Source organism: Scyliorhinus torazame, chromosome 1, assembly GCF_047496885.1.
Source record: "Scyliorhinus torazame isolate Kashiwa2021f chromosome 1, sScyTor2.1, whole genome shotgun sequence".
Taxonomy (NCBI): Eukaryota; Metazoa; Chordata; class Chondrichthyes; order Carcharhiniformes; family Scyliorhinidae; genus Scyliorhinus; species Scyliorhinus torazame.
In genome coordinates, this window is record NC_092707.1 from 56,374,068 (window position 1) to 56,395,401 (window position 21,334).

General features: G+C 51.6%; 1 protein-coding gene across 2 annotated transcripts in view; it reads left to right on the plus strand.

Annotated features, from left to right (window-relative positions):
- Positions 1–21,334, plus strand: part of LOC140407945 (P2X purinoceptor 4-like) — a 137,795-nt gene that overhangs the window by 84,829 nt on the left and 31,632 nt on the right. For both annotated transcript variants that reach the window (XM_072495129.1, XM_072495128.1), the window contains exon 5: positions 13,308–13,404. In XM_072495129.1, the coding sequence (XP_072351230.1) occupies positions 13,308–13,404 (97 nt within the window). The remainder of the gene's footprint in view (positions 1–13,307; positions 13,405–21,334) is intronic.

The following is a 21,334-nucleotide window of genomic DNA, read 5'->3' on the forward strand; positions in this document are numbered from 1 at the left end:
TCCCACCTTCCTAATTCCCAACTGGTACCAGCTCTGAAATCCTCCATCCATTCTTCCTGGGGCGAACCTATGGTTGTTCCTGATAGGGGACCCCACCAGGGCTCCCCGCACCCCTCTCTGTCGCCTCCACTGTCCCCAGATATTCAGTGTTGCCGCCACCACTGGGTTCGTGGTAAACTTTTTAGGTGAGAACGGTAGCGGCGCCGTCACCAGCGCCTCTAAACTCGTCCCTTTACAGGACTTTCTCTCCAGTCTTTTCCACGCCGCTCCCTCACCCTCCATCATCCATCTACGTATGGCCCAATAGTAATCACCCAAGTTCGGTAGTGCCAGTCCTCCTCTGTCCCTACTACGCTGAAGGAACCCCCTCCTTACTCTCGGTACCCATCCCTTTCTTAACCTGACCTGTTCTGCCACCTTCAAATGTGTCTCCTGGAGCATGGTCTGCCTTCAGTCCCTTTAAGTGCGCAAACACTCGGGACCTCTTTACCGGCCCATTCAGGCCCCTCGCATTCCACGTTATCAGCCGGATTGGGGGGCCTCCCACCCCCCCCGCCGACTAGCCATCACCTTTTCTCGGCCAGTCCCGTGCCCGCGCCGCCCTCACCCTCCAGTCCCCCAGACGGGGGACCCCCATCCCGACCACCTCTTCTGTGTCCAATTCCCCCTCGGCCAGTGCAGCAGCAACCCTATCTCTCCCCCCCCCCCCCCCCCCCCCCCCCCCCCCCCGCTAGACCCGTGTCTAGCTCTTTTGCTCCCCCCATAACACTCCCGTAAGTCAGCTGACTCGTGCTGACCCCGGCTTTCCCCGCCGTCCCATTGACCCCCCGTGTGGGAATCTCCCCTCCCCAACAATCAGTGTGCGCTCCTCCATTCCCCCCCCCCCCCCGCCCTTCCCTAGCGCGGGAAAAAGCCCGCGCTTTCCTAAGCCTGCCCCGCCCCCTCTGGCGCAGCTCCTGTCGCGGCTTTATCTCATTTCCCCCATCCCCGAGCCTCCCCTCCCTCCAACACCGGCACCCACCTTCTCGCACAGTCTTCTCACCCGATCCCTTTCCCCATCCCCATCCATCACCTAACCCGTGGAACATTTCCTGCGCGTGATTAAAACCCTGTATACAACAAACATCGAACATCCCCCCACCCTCACAAACACTCAGTTTGAGTCGTTTCAAAATAGTGATGTTGATCCTTGAATTTGACCCACAATCGCGCTGGCTGCAGCATTCCGAATCTCACTCCCTTCGATGCAGCACTGCCATGGCCTGGTTGAAACCCTTCTCTCTTCTTTGCCACCTCCGTGCTCCAGTCCGGGTAGATTCGGATCTCCGCATTCTCCCAGCTGCTGCTCCGCTCTTTCTTGGCCCATTTCAAGACCCTCTCTCTGTCCGTGAATCGCTGAAACCTCACTACAATCGCCCTTGGTGGCTGGTTAGCCTTGGGCCTCCACGCCAGCACCCAATGTGCCCCATCCAGCTCCAGAGGCATCGGAGGGGCCTCCGCACCCATCAGCGAATGGAGCATCGTGCTCACATATGCCCCGGCATCGGCCCCCTCCACTCCTTCAGGGAGACCCAGGATCCGAAGTTTATTTTTCCTCGACCTGTTCTCCAGGTCTTCAAATCTTTCTGCCCACCTTTTGTGCAGCGCCTCGTGCCTCTCCAACCTCACCGCCAGGCCCAAGATCTCATCCTCGTTCTCATTGACTTTTTTCTGCACCTCCTGGATCTTTACCTCGTGGCCCTTCTGGGTCTTCCCTAATCCTTCAATCGCCGACAGCATAGGTGCCAGCATCTCTTTCCGCAGCTCCTCAAAACAGCGCTTGATAAACTCTTGCAGCTCCGGCCCACCTTCCACTTTATCTCCGGCCGCCGCCACCTTGTTTTTCTTCCCTCGCTGCTCCAACACCGCTTTTTTAGCCGTTTCACTTCTTGTCCGTTCCATAAACAGTGAAGGGGGACCTTGCTCTCACCTTCCCACACGGGACGTCTTCGAAAAATTCCCGTTGGGGCTCTTCTGGAGAGCCCAAAAGTCCGTAATCGCGGGAGCTGCCGAATCGTGCGGGTTAGCTCCGCATCGCCGCAACCGGAAGTGAAACGTGATCTTTTTAAGAAGTGCATGTGATGAACAGTCATCAAATCTGTATGTCTGACTAATCCTACATCTTTTATGCATCATTCAAGTTACAGTTTTCTATTTGACCTGGTGGTAACACCAGAAAGTAAGTCAACTAATCGCAGTTGAAAGGATCAAAGTCAGGTCCAGGGTTACAAAACTTCGATCACAGGTGATAGCTCCATTACTCCAGACAATGTTGGATAAGTTTTTTAATTGAGGAACTAAGATGCAGGGCTAAGGTCTAAAGCACAGGTGCCCTGCAAGATTCATTGGGACATAAGAAATAGATGACTTCAAGCTTTTTTTTTAAGTTTCAAAGTTGTGGTTTAAACAAAGGCTACATGAGGTAAGATATTTTGGGTTCTAGGGATAGACTGAGTTTGAGTGTGTCTGGTTAGTCTAAATTTCAATGCAGTGGGAATGTAAGATGGTGGAGCAGTAGAAAGGATCTTGTGCTTCCAGCTGAGAAAGAACAAAAAATGTGAAGTTCTAACAGCGCTAACTAATAATATAATAATCGCTTATTGTCACAAGTAGGCTTCAATGAAGTTACTGTGAAAACCCCTAGTCGCCACATTCCGGTTTACAATTTGGCTCCCTCCCTTTATTTTACTCGTGCTCAGTATAAAAGCAGCCATCACTGATAAGCCTGCAATTTTGTTGAATTAAAATTTAGGTATAGTGCACCTTAGAGCCAACAATATATCCCTTTACTGCTGAATTATTGCAAGTAGCACAGGTTATCCATTGCACACTCCTGATCTCTTCAATAGGTGTAAAAATAGATGTTTATGAACTATATACCACTGTCTGAAATCACTAATTTCAATTCATTATAAGGCATAAAGCACAGAAACAAAAGTAAATCAGCAGAAGAACAGTTTGGCCATAGTACTTAGAAATCTGTTGTCCTTACCGGGTCTGCATACATGTGGCTCCACAGGCACAGCAATGTGGTTGACTCTGAAATGCCCCTTTAGGGGCAATACATGCTGGGCCAGCAGCTGGCGGCCACACCCCAAGAACCAAAAATATTATGCATCCACAGACCAAAAATTAAATAACATGAAATAAATGGGAACAAAGGAAATAAGCAGGAAAGATTCTTACAGCAGTATGTGCTGTCAACAGATCAGGATCCCTGTTACAAGTGCAATGTCAAAAAGAAAAACATGTAGAATGCCTTTTCATTGCATCTCAGAAATACATAGGGCAGGTACATCCAGCAAGAAATTCAGTTACACCTTGGAGATGAGTTTTGATGCACGATCAATTACACTCAAGACGAAGTGATTTCATAACTGAAGGCTTTAATCGACTCGAACTTGTTCCCCCAGCAGCTTCGGTACAGAAAGTGAAGGCTGCTGGGAGGGCACCGGTTCTTATACTCCGCCTGTCAGGGCGGAGCTACGTATCAACAGCCAATGGTAAACTCCTAGGTTTAACCAATGGTCATCAGCCTCTTGGGTACAGCAATACCTGATAATACCACATTCACCCCCTGTTAAAAAAAGAGTCCGGCAGGGATGGTGGCCAGTGGTAACAGTCGCTTTTAACATGATATGATCAGCTGTGGAGGTACCGTGATACCTCCTTACAGGGCTGTCGAGAATATTTACAAAGTGTTCGTTCACGGTTAAAGTCACAGCGAAGCAATCAGTCGATCGGGTGGCCTGGTCGTCCTTCTGGATCGTCTGGGCTTCGGTGGTGATTCTGGTGGGGTTCCAGGTGGTTGCGACTCCAGGAGCGTGGTTTTGGCCTCCCTGGCAGCTTCGTCACCCTAGGCGGCGCTGTTGGGGCAAACGGTTGACACGGGGGGGGGGGGGGGGGGGCCTGTAGGGGGCGTCGGTGGATGGGCGGGCCTAGGCAGGAGCGGCGGGAGTACTGACCCTCCCGTGAGGTGCTGTGGGGGGTTGGGGGTGGGGGGGTTAATGGTTCGGGTGCGCATGGGGTTCCGGCGGGCGCCAGGTCCCGAGGGGAGACTGTATCTTGCCGGCCGTCAGGGAACGCCACGTAGGCACACTGGGGGTTAGCGTGCAGCAGGTGGACCCTCTCGACCAACGGGTCCGGCTTGTGCGCCCGCACGTGCTTCAGAAGCAGGATGGGTCCAGGTGTCGCTAGCCAGGTTGGGAGCGAGGTCCCGGAGCAGGACTTCCTGGGGAAAACAAGGAGACGTTCATGAGGTGTCTGATTGGTAGTTGTACAGAGCAGCGACCGGATGGCGTGGAGGGGCACCGGGAGGACTTCTTGCTAGCGGGAGACTGGGAGATTCCTGGACTGTAGGGCCAGTAGAACAGTCTTCCAGACCGTCCCGTTCTCCCTCTCCACCTGTCCGTTTCCCCGGGGGTTATAACTGGTCGTACTGCTGGAAGCAATGCCCCTGCTGAGCAGGAATTGACGCAGTTCGTCGCTCATAAAGGAGGACCCCCTATCACTGTGTATGTACGCGGGGAAACCGAACAGTGTAAAGATACCCTGGAGGGCCTTGATGATGGTGGTTGCGGTCATGTCTGGGCAGGGGATGGCGAATGGGAACCGGGAGTACTCGTCAATCACGTTCAGGAAATACGTGTTGCGGTCGGTGGAGGGGAGGGGGCCTTTGAAATCCATGCTGAGGCGTTAAAAGGGACGGGAAGCCTTTATCAGGTGCGCCCTCTCTGGCCGGTAGAAGTGCGGTTTGCACTCCACGCAGATTTGGCAGTCCCTGGTGACTGTCCTGACCTCCTCGATGGAATAGGGCAGGTTGCGGGTCTTGAAGAAGTGGAAGAAATGATTGACCCCCGGGTGGCAGAGGTCCTCGTGGAGGGCTCGGAGGCGGTCCACTTGTGCAGTGGCACAAGTGCCGTGGGTCAGGGCATCAGGAGGCTCGTTTAGCTTCCCCGGACGGTACAAGATCTCGTAGTTGAAGGTGGAGAGTTCTATCCTCCACCGCAAGATCTTGTCGTTTTTAATCTTGCCCCACTGTGCATTATCGAACATGAAAGCAACCGACCGTTGGTCCGTGAGGAGAGTGAATCTCCTGCCGGCCAGGTAATGCCTCCAATGTCTCACAGCTGATGACCATTGGTTAAACCTAGGAGTTTACCATTGGCTGTTGATCCGTACCTCCGCCCTGACAGGCGGAGTATAAGAACCGGTGCCGTCCCAGCAGCCTTCACTTTCTGTAGCGAAGCTGCTGGGGAACAAGTTCTAGTCGATTAAAGCCTTCAGTTATGAAATCACTTCGTCTTGAGTGTAATTGATCGTGCATCAATTTAATCGACTAGACTTAAGCTGGACGGATGGATCTCCGAATCAAACCGGAGTGCCTGCAACTCAGCCCCCACGGGGAGAACTCGGCTGCAATAGTTAAACACTGGCTGGCGTGCTTTAAAGGCTACCTCGAGACGGCCGGAGGCACCCCCTCAGAAGAACAGAAAATGCATCTCCTGCGCTCAAGGGTCAGCCCTGGGATCTACACCCTTATCGAGGAGGTGGAGGACTATGATGCCGCGATCGTACTGTTAAAAGGACATTATATCCACCCTGTAAATCAGGTCTACGCACGTCACCTGCTTGCAACTAGACGGCAAAGCCCCGGGGAATCGTTGGAGGATTTATACCGGGCGTTACTGGTGTTGGGTCGAAACTGTGGCTGCCCGCAAGTTTCGGGGAGCGAGCACACGCAACTTTTAATCAGGGATGACTTCATAGCAGGTATGAGCTCCTCAGAGATCCGCCGAAGACTCCTAGAAAAGGACACCCTGGAACTTAGAGAGGCACGGGCCCTGGCAGGGTCCATGGACGTAGCCTCCCAAAACGCGCAGTCCTATGCGCCCGACCGCGCGGCGGCCCCCTGGGCTGCGTGGCACCCCGCAGCGGCAGCCCCACTGACCTTCCCCCTGACCCCGCAGGCCTGCGCTCCGAGACGGCACGCTAACGCCGCCGGGCCCCGCTGTTTCTTCTGCGGTCAGGTGAATCATCCCCGCCCACGCTGCGCGGCCCGCACCGCCACCTGCAAAGGGTGCGGCAAGAAGGGCCACTTGGTGGGGGTCTGCCAGGCCCGCGCTGTGGCCGCGGTCTCCAGCGACTCCAGACCGCCGCGGCAACCCCCCCTTCAGGCCCCGACCGGCCAGCACTCGCCGCCACCTCCCTATCCTAGGGCCACGTGCGACCCACGGGCGCGGCCATCTTGCCCCCCCGGACACCACGCTGGACGAGTGGGCGCAGCCATTTTGTCTATCCCCGCCGCCATCTTGTCCATCCCCGGCCACCATGTGCGACCCATGGGAGACGCCATCTTGGATGGGGCCCCAGGCCCCCAGCACGGCCGACTACACGCTGCCCAATCAGAACTCGCATCTGCTTCATCTGACCTCGGTGACACTGGACCAAAGTCGACCTCGGACACTCGCAACAGCAACAATGACGGTCTTCATCAATGGCCACGAGACGTCTTGCCTGATTGACTCTGGGAGCATGGAAAGCTTTGTTCACCCCGACACGGTTCACTTGTTACCCACCCTGTAAACCAAAGGATCTCCCTGGCCTCCGGGTCACACTCGGTGGAGATAAAGGCAGGAGATTCAACTATTTCCGCCTTTATGTCCTGCCGCACCTCTGCGTGGCTACACTCCTGGGGTTATACTTCCAATGTAACTTGCAAAGCCTGACCTTTAACTTCGGCGGCCCTATACTCCCCCTTACTGTCTGCGGCCTCGCGACCCTTAAGGTCGACCTGCCTTGCCTGTTTGCGAACCTCACCCCGGATTGCAAACCCGTCGCCACCAGGAGCAGACGGTACAGTGCCCAGGACCGGACATTCGTCAGATCAGAGGTCCAAAGGCTGCTGAGGGAAGGGGTCATCAAAGCGAGCAACAGTCCCTACCTCTAGTAGTGATGGTAAAGACCAGGGAGAAACATAGGATGGTCATTGACTACAGTCAGACCATCAACAGGTTTACGCAGCTGGACGCGTATCCTCTCCCCCGTATAGCCGACCTGGTAAACAGGATCGCGCAATACAAGGTCTTCTCCACGGTGGATCTCAAGTCCGCCTACCACCAGCTCCCCATCCGTAATAGTGACCGCAAGTACACTGCCTTCGAAGCAGATGGGCAGCTCTATCAATTTTTAAGAGTTCCCTTTGATGTCACTAATGGGGTCTCGGTCTTCCAGCGAGAGATGGACTGAATGGTTGACCGGTACGGCTTATGCGCAACGTTCCCGTATCTGGATAACGTCACCATCTGCGGCCATGACCAGCAGGACCACGACACCAACCTCCGCAAATTTCTCCAGAACACGAAAATCCTTAACTTAACGTACAATAAGGATAAATGCATATTTTGCACCGACCGTCTAGCCATTCTAGGCTACGTAGTGCGAAATAGAGTTATAGGCCCCGATCCTGAGCGCATGCGCCCCCTTATGGAGTTCCCCCTCCCTCACTGCCCCAAGGCGCTGCCTAGGGTTTTACAGTTACTACGCCCAGTGGGTCCCTAACTACGCAGACAGAGCCTAACCCCTAATCCAGTCCACAACCTTCCCCCTGTCGACGGAGGCCCGCCAGGCCTTCAGCCGCATCAAAGCAGACATTGCAAAGGCCACGATGCGCGCCATCGACGAGTCCCTCCCCTTCCAGGTCGAGAGCGATGCGTCCGACGTAGCTCTGGCGGCCACCCCCAAGCGGGCAGGCCAGTGGCCTTCTTCTCCCGTACCCTCCATGCTTCCGAAATTCGCCATTCCTCGGTCGAAAAAGAGGCACAAGCCATAGTCGATTAAATTGATGCACGATCAATTACACTCAAGACAAAGTGATTTCATAACTGAAGGCTTTAATCGACTAGAACTTGTTCCCTAGCAGCTTCGGTACAGAAAGTGAAGGCTGCTGGGACAGCACCGGTTCTTATACTCCGCCTGTCAGGGCGGAGCTATGTATCAACAGCCAATGGTAAACTCCTAGGTTTAACCAATGGTCATCAGCCTCTTAGGTACAGCAATACCTGATAATACAACAGGTTTCCAATAAGTAACGTGAACAAACTAGGGCAGCTATCCAGACTGAATCCATCCAGACAGTTCCTTACACCTCAGAATCTAATTCTGTCCCTTTTTTTTTTTGCGTGGGTTTCGCTCCCACAACCCAAAGATGTGCAGGATAGGTGGATTGGCCATGCTAAATTGCCATTAATTGGAAACAATGAATTGGGTACTCTAAATTTATAAAAAGAATATATAGAATTTAATAATCATCAACAAAAAAATTGTGAGGTTGATGACTAGAAATAGTCTCATGGAGGAAGGATAGCGTCCCATAGGACTTCCGGGCACTGGAAAAAAGTCATCAATCAACCATGCAGGCAGTGTAATTTGAGGGAAATCCTGAAACTGTGAAGATGGGTTTATTGGAAAGACAGATAACGGTAATTTGTATAAATCAACATTGTGCCAAGTCTTCTGAGAAGCCTTGCAGATAGCTCAGGTAATGTCAGAGGATTCACCAAAGTGTTCAGGAACAATGCTCCAAATGTATGAAGGTCATATAAAGTATTTGGTGCAATATTCATGCCGAAACGTATTCCAGTAATTGTACGTACATTAGACCAGAACTTTCAAGGTGATGAATAATTTGAGAGTTTGCAGCAATTCTAATAAATTTAAAGATTTTAAAATTATGAAAGGACAATATGATTGTTTGATTGATACATTTATTATCTCGACTTGGAAGGGGATTAAATTTTACGACTATCAATTAATTGATCTCTTTTTTTAGAGATTAGTATTTGCATTGAACGTTAAATATGCAGTAAGTACCTGGGCAGTATTAGGTTTTTAGCTATCAAAGGCTCTTAACTTTAGACTGCTCAACAATGGCTGGCACCGTGGCATCCAAATCTTGGCCTGATATTCTATTGGTAATGACGATGAATTGGCAGTGCATACTGTCAGTACTCTGCTGAAATCGACAGCAACTTCTAGGCCATCCATAATTTTGCACCCGTGTTCACCGCGGTGATGCGGCAAAATAATGTAGGAGTCAGAAAGCGAGAATATTGCTGGCGAGATCTGATTTTCTGCACTGTAAATTCTATGATTCTATAACTGTGTTTCTGTTGTGCTTAGAGAGGACTACGGTGTGAAAAATAAATAAAATGCATAAGCATGTGAGATCTGTTGAGTGGCCCTCCTTCATCTCAATGTTTCATCTCAATGAAATCAGGCTTGTCCACTAGCAATGACCTGTGAATAAGGTTAAATATATTTAATACATGCTGAATATTTAATAATGAGTTACAGAAATTCTTAATCACTTATCTTTCATAGAACTGTCATCAACTGAAATGGTTAAAACAAAAGGAATATTTATATTCTGGACACAGAAGGAGCACACGGCTCTCACTGTCGATGTTGTGAATGGTCAACATGCACCTCACTTCACTTGCACTTGCATTACTTGCGTGTCACTTCAGTCATATTGGTAGGAAAAAACTACGTGGATGTAAATCAACGTCAATCATGCGCGCGGGCAATGATCAACAAAATGCCTCATAGGCCGCACTCAGAACCTAGATGGGCCACATGTGGCTTGCAGGCTACAGGTTGCCCACCATTGTTGTAAGTTAAAATGCTTTCAAGTTTTAGTTTAGAACATAGAACATTACAGCGCAGTACAGGCCCTTCGGCCCTCGATGTTGCGCCGACCTGTGAAACCACTCTAAAGCCCATCTACACTATTCCCTTATCGTCCATATGTCTATCCAATGACCATTTGAATGCCCTTAGTGTTGGCGAGTCCACTACTGTTGCAGGCAGGGCATTCCACGCCTTTACTACTCTCTGAGTAAAGAACCTACCTCTGACATCTGTCTTATATCTATCTCCCCTCAATTTAAAGCTATGTCCCCTCATGCTAGACATCACCATCCGAGGAAAAAGGCTCTCACTGTCCACCCTATCCAATCCTCTGATCATCTTGTATGCCTCAATTAAGTCACCTCTTAACCTTCTTCTCGAACGAAAACAGCCTCAAGTCGCTCAGCCTTTCCTCATAAGATCTTCCCTCCATACCATGCAACATTCTGGTAAATCTCCTCTGCACCCTTTCCAATGCTTCCACATCCTTCCTATAATGCGGCGACCAGAATTGCATGCAATACTCCAAATGCGGCCGCACCAGAGTTTTGTACAGCTGCAACATGACCTCATGGCTCCGAAACTCAATCCCTCTACCAATAAAAGCTAACACACCGTATGCCTTCTTAACAACCCTCTCAACCTGGGTGGCAACTTTCAGGGATCTATGTACATGGACACCGAGATCTCTCTGCTCATCCACACTGCCAAGAATCTTACCATTATCCCAGTACTCAGTCTTCCTGTTATTCCTTCCAAAATGAATCCCCTCACACTTTTCTGCATTAAACTCCATTTGCCACCTCTCAGCCCAGCACTGCAGCTTATCTATGTCCCTCTGTAACTTGTAACATCCTTCCACACTGTCCACAACTCCACCGACTTTAGTGTCATCTGCAAATTTACTCACCCATCCTTCTACGCCCTCCTCCAGGCCATTTATAAAAATGACAAACAGCAGTGGCCCCATTACCGTTTAGGTAATTTAATGCAGTTCGAGGAGACAAGATGTTGGGAAGTGAATACCTCTCACCTCTACCAGAAGAAAGACTGGACAAGATGGGAGCTGCAAAGTGACAGACTTAAGTGACAACTGAAGTTAAAGAGAACAGAGACCAAGGTATTGTTCAGAAGAATTCAAAGAAGAGTAAACAAAACATTCTGAGTTAAAGAGACAATTAGACGGACTAGATTTAAAGTGGAACAGCAGACTTCAGAGGTAGATCAAACGTTTGATGTAATTTTAATACCAGTCTGAGAATCGAGAGTTAAAGCAATTGCGAGCAGCTTGCACAGCAGTCAAGGTAAAGGAATTTTAAAGGGGTTGGTGTGAAATCTTGGACTAGATTCGCTGTTAGAAGTGGAGCGGAAGCATTGTTTGAAAGTGTCATTTATAAAATCTGCACTGGATGTCAGAAAGCAAACTGCCAAGGGAAAACATATTTATGAGAGAAGATTTTAAAGTGTGTCTTGGGACTGGAGTTTGGAAACTCATACGACAGTCATCTGGGGGGATTCGGAGGAGAGAACCACTGACACTTAACTTGGGTTCGGAGTGGAGAGTGCATTGCTCACAGTCATCTGGTATGCTTAAAAGTGGCTTTGTGTGTTAATGAGACCATTGTAGATTAAGATGTATTTTGTAATCCACATTGATCCTAAAACCAGTGTGTGACTGTTAAGCGAAGTGGGGGGGAGTAAAGGAGTACTGTATGATAATCCAACTTTTCATGTTTAATAAATGTTTTTGTTTCTTGTTTAAAACCAATTAATAGTACTGTGACTCTGTTCGTCCACATTTTATTAAAAAAAGTAAAAGTTATATGGGGGCAGGATTCTCTGTCCAGTGACAGTGGAATTGCAAACTGCGATTGGGCAGAGAATCGTGCGTGGGGCGAAAAATGAGGCCGGTGCCGGGTGCCCAATGGAATGCCATGCTCCGGTGCCCCGACAGCGGCGTGAATGCATTCTATGCCGCACGCCGGCGTGGGCATGCAAATTGTACAGTAAACACAGTTGGCATATCATTAACGGGCCTGCCCCGGTATACTCCAGGCCTCCCATCCAGGTGATGCTCCACCTCTGCCAGGAGGAATTACCGACGGCAAGGTTCACTTGTGGTATTTAAAATTGGGATAGAGGCGCGGTGGCTGCTGAGGGAGAGAGAGGTGGTAGGACATGTTCCCAGAGGTGCGATCATGGGCTGCCGGTCCTGCCGCTGGCTGGGTAGTGGGAGGGAGGGAGGATGGGAGGCATACTGGGCGGTGACCAGGATGACCAGGACTGCCGCCATGGCCCTTGGTTGTGCAGAATGACACTGGCCATATGGGTGCCCTGCCCCTTCCCCCTACCACTCCCAGGGCGATGTGCGGTGGCTGATCTGGGGGCCCTGGCTCATGCCCACCTCCAATGGTCACCCATTCCCTCCCAGCACCCCCTCTGAAGCTTGCCCATCCCTCACACCCTTCTGACAGAGTACCGAGACAGGTTGGAACGTTTGTGAACTGGCGTTTACTGTGAACAGGTGAATCTGTTTCTACAGGTTTGAGGTCCCCTTTGACGTCCATCCTCTGGAGCGACCAGGCCTGGACGGGCCCAGCAGTCTCTTGAATGTACCAGGTGTCATGGTACGCCAGGGAAGGAGGGTGCTAGAGGCACTGTGCTGGTTCCTCACCCTGGCCGCCCTGAGGATGATATGCAGCTGTTTGCAGCACTGCTGGCTGGTCCTGGTGGTGGGGCCCACAGCACTCAAGGCCTTTGCCCCCTGCGCCCAGGCCCAGTGTACAGCAGTGCGTGGCAGCCCTCTTTCCATCCCGGGGAACAGGGTGCCCCGCCTCTCCTCCAAGGCATTCAGCGGAGTCTCGAGCTTCGTATTGATGAAACCGCTCTTCAGGGTGCCATCGTCTTGGCTGAAATGAGTCGGGGGAGTGGAGTGCTTATATGCAGCTGCTACTTGTCAGCCTCTCAAGCTCCAATCCCGACCCTGCCAAATCGGATGTTGTCATGCATTGGAATTGCACGAGTTCCACGTGATACCTGTGCTAGATCCTGAATTGCTCCGGGACCGGAGCTGCTTCCTGGATCGTAGAACACCACTGATTCAGTCCCGGTGTCAGGATTTAGTCTTCCAAACGGAGAATCCCAGCCATGGGGCTGGATTCTCCATCGGCGGGATCCTCCGTTTCGCTGGCAGCGCACTCACGCCAGTGTATTTCCTGATGGTGTGGGGTGCCCACAATGGGAAACCCCATTGGCCAGCTGGAGGGTCGGAGGATCCCACTGCTGCGCTGCACCAGAAAGCAGGTGCGACGGGACGGAGAATCCCACCCATGGTCTTTTGAACGAGCGTTCCAATCTGGGATCTTCCCATCCAGTTCCAACACCAACTGGGATCATAACAATCAGGAAATGTACTACAAGTCCATCTGCAGTGCTTTCCTATAGTCAATTTCTATTTATAAATTGATTTTTCATTTTATATTTCTCATTCACTACTTAGTAAAATTCCATATTGAGAAATGCATAAAAAATGTTATTTTCGATCACAAATGTTATTGTGAGTTCTGTTTTAATCTTAGGAGTTTTAACTGGAAAATGTGTCAGATATAGTGAAAAAGTGAAAACATGTGAGATTTCTGCTTGGTGTCCTATGGAGAATGACACAGTTATTCCTAAGTAAGTAAATTATTGGTTAAAAATCCTATTGATAAATTATATAACCATTATTAAATAATGGTTAAAAACGTGATAATACTCATGGACTTTTTCAATGCTCTGACTCCTTCCAACAGTTCTATATATTTTCTGCAATATGGACACCAAAACTGAACAGAATAACCTACATGCAGTTTCTGGTTTAGCACAGTGGGCTAAACAGCTGGATTGTAATGCAGAACAATGCCAGCAGCACTGGTTTAATTCCCGTACCGGTCTCCCTGAACAGGCGCCGGAATGTGGCGACTACGGATTTTTCACAGTAACTTAATTGAAGCCTACTTGTGCCACTAAGCAATTATTATTATTCACCCAAAGCTGAACACAACTTCAATAACATCTCGTTAGCCTAGTAAATCACACCCATAGACTATATCCCAATATTTTTATCTGCTTTTTTCACCTCAATGGAGCTGAACTTTTGAATTGATGTAACTACCAAAGTCCCTGATCCTTTCAACTCCATTATTTCAATCATATGCCATTTAATACATAATTGGCATTCTCACTTTAAAAAAATATAAATTTAGTGTATCCAATTCATTTTTTCCAATTAAGGGGCAATTTAGCATGGCCAATCCACCTAGCCCGCACATCTTTGGGTTGTGGGGGCGAAACCCACGCAAACACGGGGAGAATGTGCAAACTCCACACGGACAGTGACCCAGTGCCGGGATCGAACCTGGGACCTCGGCGCCGTGAGGCTGCAGGGCAAACCCACTGCACCACCGTGCTGCCCCGGCATTCTCACTTCTGTCCAATGTCATAATTTCACACTTTTACCCATGTTGAATACCATCAGCTAACTAGCCCACTGTCATAGCTCATCAGTATCTCTTTGGATTACTCAGGCACTTATCCACTTCCTCACCTTTATTCGCCAGATCTGTATTTTCCAAAAATAATATCTGTCCCTTCTGGCCAAGAGAGACTCTACAATCTTCAGGGTAACCTTTTATGCCATCCCTCAACAAAATCTTGAACACCTTGCCCCAATTGAAGCAAGACTTGCCAGCATTAATTATTGAATCACTGACATGATTAGAGTGTAAATATTCAGATTGTTGCAATATTACAAGGTTTTCGTGGTATAGGTTTAAGAATGACAAACTTCAGACAATGAACATAACTGCAGCATTTGACTGAAATTGTACAGGTAGAAACAAAAATACATTTGGGCAAATTTCTTCCTGTTAATTATTTATCCCAAACAAATCAAATAAATTACAAAATTGGAAAGCACATTCTGTGCTCACATCAATTTTGGGGGCTAAAATTCCTGTTTCTTGCCAATTTGGTATTGTATCAGCAACATTTGAAAGAAAGTTGAATAATTTGCTCAATTTTCTGTTGCTTTTTCTTTCCTTGTCAGCTGAATTTCACGAATGCTAATTCACTCATGTTTAGTTAATCAGATATTTGATTAGTGTTTTAACAAATAAACCATCAGGCTGTATTTATTGCAGCCCATTGCAGCAGTTAAGATGGCGGCCAGGCCCACTTAATCATGGGAGAGGCCCTTTGTCAGTCCCCCACTGGCGACTAAACCTCCCCTAATTAAGTGGAAGGGCAAAAGAGCTTGACAGAGGATTCCACATTGGTGGTGGTGGAATGTCAATTGACACCCATAATCCTCGAGCCCGCCACACTTTAGTGATGGCTCAGCAATTAAATGGAGGCGGCAAGGCCTAGGATGGTTTGCCAGGTTTGCTCTGTGAATGACCTTAAACTATCAGGCTGAGCCTGGCACATGAGTAAGAGGAATTAACCCTACTCAGGGCATCAGCCCACATACCCTCTTCAATCTCTTCCCCCAACTCCTCCTCCCACTTGCCCTTCAACTCCTCTACCGAAGCCTCCCCCTCTTTTTTCATCTCCTGATATATCGCCGAAACCTTGCCTTCTCCGACCCATACACCCGAAATCACCCTGTCCTGAAACCCCTGTGCCGGGAGCAACGGGAATCCCCTCACCTGCCGCCTCACAAACGCCCTCACTTGCATATACCTGAACACATTTCCCGGGGGTAACCCAAACTTCCCCTCCAGCGCCCCTGGGCTTGCAAACGTCCCGTCTATAAACAGGTCGCCCTTCCTTCTGATCCCTGCTGATGCCAGCTCCGAAACTCCCCGTCCATCCTTCCTGGGACGAACCAATGGTTCTCGCGGATCGGGGACCACACCGAGGCTCCCATCTCACCCCTTGGTCGTCTCCACTGCCCCCAGATCTTTAGCGTTGCAGCCACCACCGGACTCGTGGTGTACCTTGTCGACGAGAGCGGCAGCGGTGCCGTCACCAGCGCCCTCAGGCTCGTTCTTTTGCAGGACGCCACCTCCAACCTCTTCCATGCTGCCCCCTCTCCCTCTATTAGCAATTACGGATCATCGCCACGTTGGCTGCCCAATAATAGTCACCCAGATTCGGCAACGCCAGCCTTCCCTGTCCCTACTACGCTCCAGAAACCCCCTCCTTACCCTCGGGGTCTTGTTTGCCCACACAAAACCCATGATGCTCCTACCTACCCGCGTAAAAAAGGCCTTGGTAATCATAATCGGAAGGCACTGGAACACAAAAAGAAACCTCGGGGGGACCATCATTTTAATCGACTGTACCCTGCCCGCTAGCGAGAGTGGCAACACATCCCATCTTTTGAAGTCCTCCTCCATCTGCTCCACCAGCCACGTCAAATTAAGTTTGTGCAGGGCCCCCCAGCTCCTAGCCACCTGGATCCCCAAGTACCGAAAGTTCCTTTCCGCCCTCTTCAATAGTAGGTCGTCTATCCCCCTTCCCTGGTCCCCTGGATGCACCACAAAGAGCTCACCTTTCCCTACATTGAGCTTATAGCCCGAGAAGTCCCCAAACTCCCTTAGGATCCGCATGACCTCCACCATCCCCTCCACTGGATCTGCCACGTACAGCACAGGTCATCCGCATACAGCGACACCCGATGCTCCTCTCCCCCTCGGACCACCCCCCTCCATTTCCCCGACTCCCTTAATGCCATGGCCAAAGGCTCAATTGCTAATGCAAACAACAGGGGGACAGGGGGCACCCCTGCCTCGTCCCTCGATACAGCCGAAAATACTCTGACCTCCGCCGATTCGTAGCCACACTTGCCACCGGGGCTCTATATAGGAGCTTAACCCACCTGATAAACCCCTCCCCAAACCCAAACCTCCGCAACACTTCCCAGAGATACTCCCACTCCACCCGGTCAAAGGCCTTCTCCGCGTCTATAGCTGCCACTATCTCCGCCTCTCCCTCCACCGAGGGCATCATAATCACATTGAGGAGCCTCCGCACATTGGTGTTTAGCTGCCTGCCCTTTACAAATCCCATCTGGTCCTCATGAATCACCCCCGGGACACAGTCCTCAATTCTCGTAGCCAGCACTTTTGCCAGCAACTTAGCATCCACATTGAGGAGTGAGATCGGTCTATACGACCCACATTGCAGTGGGTCCTTGTCCCGCTTCAGAATCAGAGAGATCAGCGCCCCGGACATTGTCGGGGGCAGGGTCCCCCCTCCCTTGCCTCATTGAAAGTCCTCACTAGCAACGGGGCTAACAGGTCCGCATACTTCCTGTAAATCTCAACTGGGAACCCATCTGGCCCCGGGGCCTTCCCCGCCTGCATGCTCCCCAGTTCTTTAATCAGCTCCTCCAACCCAAATCAGCCACCTCCTGCTCCTCCACACTCGGGAACCTCAGTTGAACTAGAAATCGTTGCATCCCCTCTTCCCCCGCTGGGGGCTGAGATCTGTACAGCTCCTCATAGGCCTTAAATGCCTCATTTACTTTCACCGCACCCGCACCGTAGTTCCCTGCTATCCTTAACTCCACCTATCTCTCTCGCTGCCACCCTCTTACGGAACTGATGTGCCAGCATCCGGCTCGCCTTCTCCCCATACCCGTACGTCGCCCCCTGTGCTTTCCTCCACTGTGCCTCTGCCTTCCCTGTGGTCAACAGGTCGAATTCCGCCTGGAGACTTCGCCGCTCCCTAAGTAGTCCCTCCTCGGGGGCCTCTGCATATCTCCTGTCTACCCTTAGGATCTCCCCCACTAACCTCTCCCTTTCCCTGCCCTCTCTCTTCTCCCTGTGAGCCCTGATGGAGATTAACTCTCCCCTGACCACCGCCTTCAGCGCCTCCCATACTACCTCCACCTGCACCTCCCCGTTGTCGTTGGCCTCCAAATACCTTTCAATGCACCCCCGTACCCTCCCGCACGCCTCCTCATCCGCCAGTAATCCCACATCCAAACGCCACAGCGGGCGTTGGTCCCACTCCTCTCCCAACCCCAGCTCCACCCAGTGTGGGGCGTGGTCTGAGATAGCTATGGCCGAGTACTCCGTTCCCTCCACTTTCGGGATCAGCGCCCTACTCAAAACAAAAAAAATCTATCTGGGAGTAGGCTCTGTGTACGTGAGAGAAAAAAGAAAATTCCCTGGCCAGGGGCCTAGCAAATCTCCACGGGTCCACTCCCCCCATCTGATCCATAAACCCCCTAAGCACCTTGGCCGCAGCCGGCCTCTTCCCCGTCCTAGATCTGGAGCGATCAAATGCTGGGTCCAACACCGTGTTGAAATCCCCCCCCATTATCAAGCTTCCTGCCTCCAAATCCGGAATCCGCCCAACATGCGCTTCATAAATCCAGCATCATCCCAGTTCGGGGCGTATACGTTTACCAATATCACCCACGCCCCCTGCAACCTACCGCTCACCATCACGTATCGACCTCCATTGTCCACTACAATATTCTTGGCCTCAAACGACACCCGCTTCCCCACCAGTATTGCCACCCCTCTGTTCTTCGCATCCAGTCCCGAATAGAATACCTGTCCTACCCCTCCCTTTCTTAACCTGACCTGGTCTGCCACCTTCAAATGTGTCTCCTGAAACATGACCACGTCTGCCTTCAGTCCCTTTAAGTGCGCGAACACTCGGGCCCTCTTAACCGGCCCATTCAGGCCCCTCACATTCCAGGTTATCAGTCGGATTGGGGGGCTTCTCCCCCCCACCCCCTCCCCCCTGCCGACTAGCCATCTCCTTTTCTAGGCCAGTCTCGTGCCCGCGCCTCCCGCACTCTCCAGTCCCCCAGACGGGGGCCCCCCGCCCCGACCACCTCTTCTGTTTCCAGTTCCCCATCGGCCAATGCAGCAGCAACCCTATTTCGCCCCCCCCTCCCCAGCCCCCCGCTAGATCTGTATCTAGCTCTTTTGCTCCCCCCATAACACTCCCGTAAGTCAGCTGACTCCTGCTGACACCGGCCTCCCCCCCCGTCCCATTGACCCCCCCCCCCCATGTGGGAATCCCTCCTCCCCAGCAATCAGTGTGCGCTCCTCCATCACCTCCCCCCTCCATCCTTCCCTAGCGCGGGAAAAAGCCCGCGCTTTCCTGAACCGCCCCCGCCCCCTTTGGCGCCGCACCTGTTGCGGCCTTATCTCAATTCCCCCATCCCCGGGCCTCCCCTCCCTCTAGCGCCGGTGCCCACATTCCCTCACAGTCTCTCCATCAGATCTCTTCCCCCATCCCCATCCATCACCCAACTCGTGCATAGTTAAAACCCTGTATACAACCGACATCCCCCCCACAACCACAAACCCTCAGTTTGAGTCCAACTTTTCAGTTTGGATAAAGGTCCAAGCCTCCTCAGGCTGCAGCATTCCGAACCTCACCCCCTTCCGATGGAGCACCGCCTTGGCCCGATTAAAACCAGCTCTCTTCTTTGCCACCTCTCCACTCCAGTCCTGATAGATTCGGATCTCCGTATTCTCCCAACTGCTGCTCCATTCCTTCTTGGCCCATCTCAAGACACATTCTCTATCCACGAAACGGTGAAACCTCACCACTACCGCCCTTGGCGGCTCATTGGCCTTGGGTCTCCTCGCCAGGACCCGATGAGCCCCTTCTAGCTCCAGGGAACTCGGAAAGGCCCCCGCACCCATCAGCGAGTTGAGCATCGTGCTCACATATGCCCCGGCATCGGCCCCCTCCACTCCTTCAGGGAGACCCGAAGATTCTTCCTCCTCGACTTGTTCTCCAGGTCCTCAAATCTTTCCGCCCACCTCTTGTGCAGCGCCTCGTGTGTCTCCATCTTCACCGCCAGGCCCAAGATCTCATCCTCTTCTCCGTGGTTTTTTCCCGCACCTCCCGGATCGCCGCCCCTTGGGCCTTCTGGGTCTCCACTAACCCCTCGATCGCCATCAGCATTGGCGCCAGCATCTCTTTCCTCAGCTCCTCAAAGCAGCGCCTGAGAAACTCCTGCTGCTCCTGCACCCATGCCGCCTGATCTCCGACCGCCGCCATCTTGTTTTTTCTCCTTCGCACCAAAATTTTCTCCCTGCTCCAAAAACGCTTTTTTGACCGCTCCGCTCCTGGTCCAATCCATATACTATGGGGGGTGGACCTTGCTATCACCTTCCCACACTGGAAGTCGTCGAATAATTTCCGTTGGGGCTCCCCTGGAGAGCCCAAAAGTCCGTTTTAGCGGGAGCCGCCGAATGTGCGGCTTAGCTCCGCATAGCCGCAACCGGAAGTAGATTCTCTGCTAATCTAAATGTAGTAACTCAGTCTAACTGAACCAGCCTTGCTCTAAGCCACGTTCTGGGGTGTAATGCTGAGGATACACCCTGTCTCACTCTGTAGATGTTGGTCTGGGGAAAAAGGTGGGGTGTGAGTGCCTCATCCCTTTTATAGTGAGATACCACCCCTGAGTGTCCGGACTGCTCATTGGTCGTGTCCTATTCTATGTGTTCATTAGCTGCATGTTTGCATATCATGACATCTCCCCTTTATTTTATTTTGTTGGCGTATTTGAATGTATTTACATGTGAGTGACTCTGTCTAACGTGACTGACGGAGAACAACAGAACAGAGCAAACAAAACAAACGTTCACAAGTCCAGTCTCTGAGGCTTGCGTCTGATCCTGGTCGACCGCCGGAGAGGTGGCGGAGATGACGACGGCGCCTTGACAGGCAGGATGGGAGCCTGACTGGTGGCCTTGTGGTGAGAGGTATCAGGAGGTGGCAATTCAACATATGGAAATGGAGGAGAAAGTGGTTGCGGACAGGCAACTTTGCGCAGTGCCTGTTGATTCCTTCGCACGATGGAGCCATCAGCCATACGTACAACTTAAGAGCGGGGTGCGGCCTGTCGAACAACGACAGCCGGGGCAGACCACCCACCATCCGGTATCTTGATCCTGACAGTGTCTGCCGGGGGTAGCACGACCAGATCAGTGGCATGGGCATCATAGCCCTGCTTTTGACCGTCTCTGAGCTGCTGCACCTTCTGCAGCACGGGGAGGTGATTCAGGTTGGGCAGGTCTATGGCAGGAAGCGTCGTCCGCAGGTCCCTGTTCATCAGGAGTTGAGCCGGCGACATGCTAGTGGACAATGGAGTCGCCCTATATGCGAGCAGTGCAAGGTGTATGTCGGAAGCAGAGTCTGCGGCCTTGCAGATGAGTTGTTTCACAATGTGCACCCCTTTCTCGACTTTTCCATTGGACTGCGGATAGTGCGGACTGGAGGTGACATGCTGGAAATTGTATGACCTGGCAAACGTGGTCCATTCTCGACTGCTAAAGCACGGGCCATTGTCGCTCATGACGGTGATTGGGATGCCATGCCTTGAGAACGTCTCCTTACAGGCTTTGATGACAGTCCGAATACGTAGTAGCGACCATTCACATGAAAGACGTCGATGCCAACCTGGGACCACGGAGAGGTCACTATGTCATGCAGTTGGAGCATCTCCTTGCTCTGCGCTGGCTCGAACCGCTGACAGGTAGCACAGTTCAGGACCATGTTCGTGATGTCCTGGCTGATGCCAGGTCAGTAGACAGCTTGCCGGGCTCTGCGCCTGCACTTCTTGACGCCCAGGTGTCCCTCA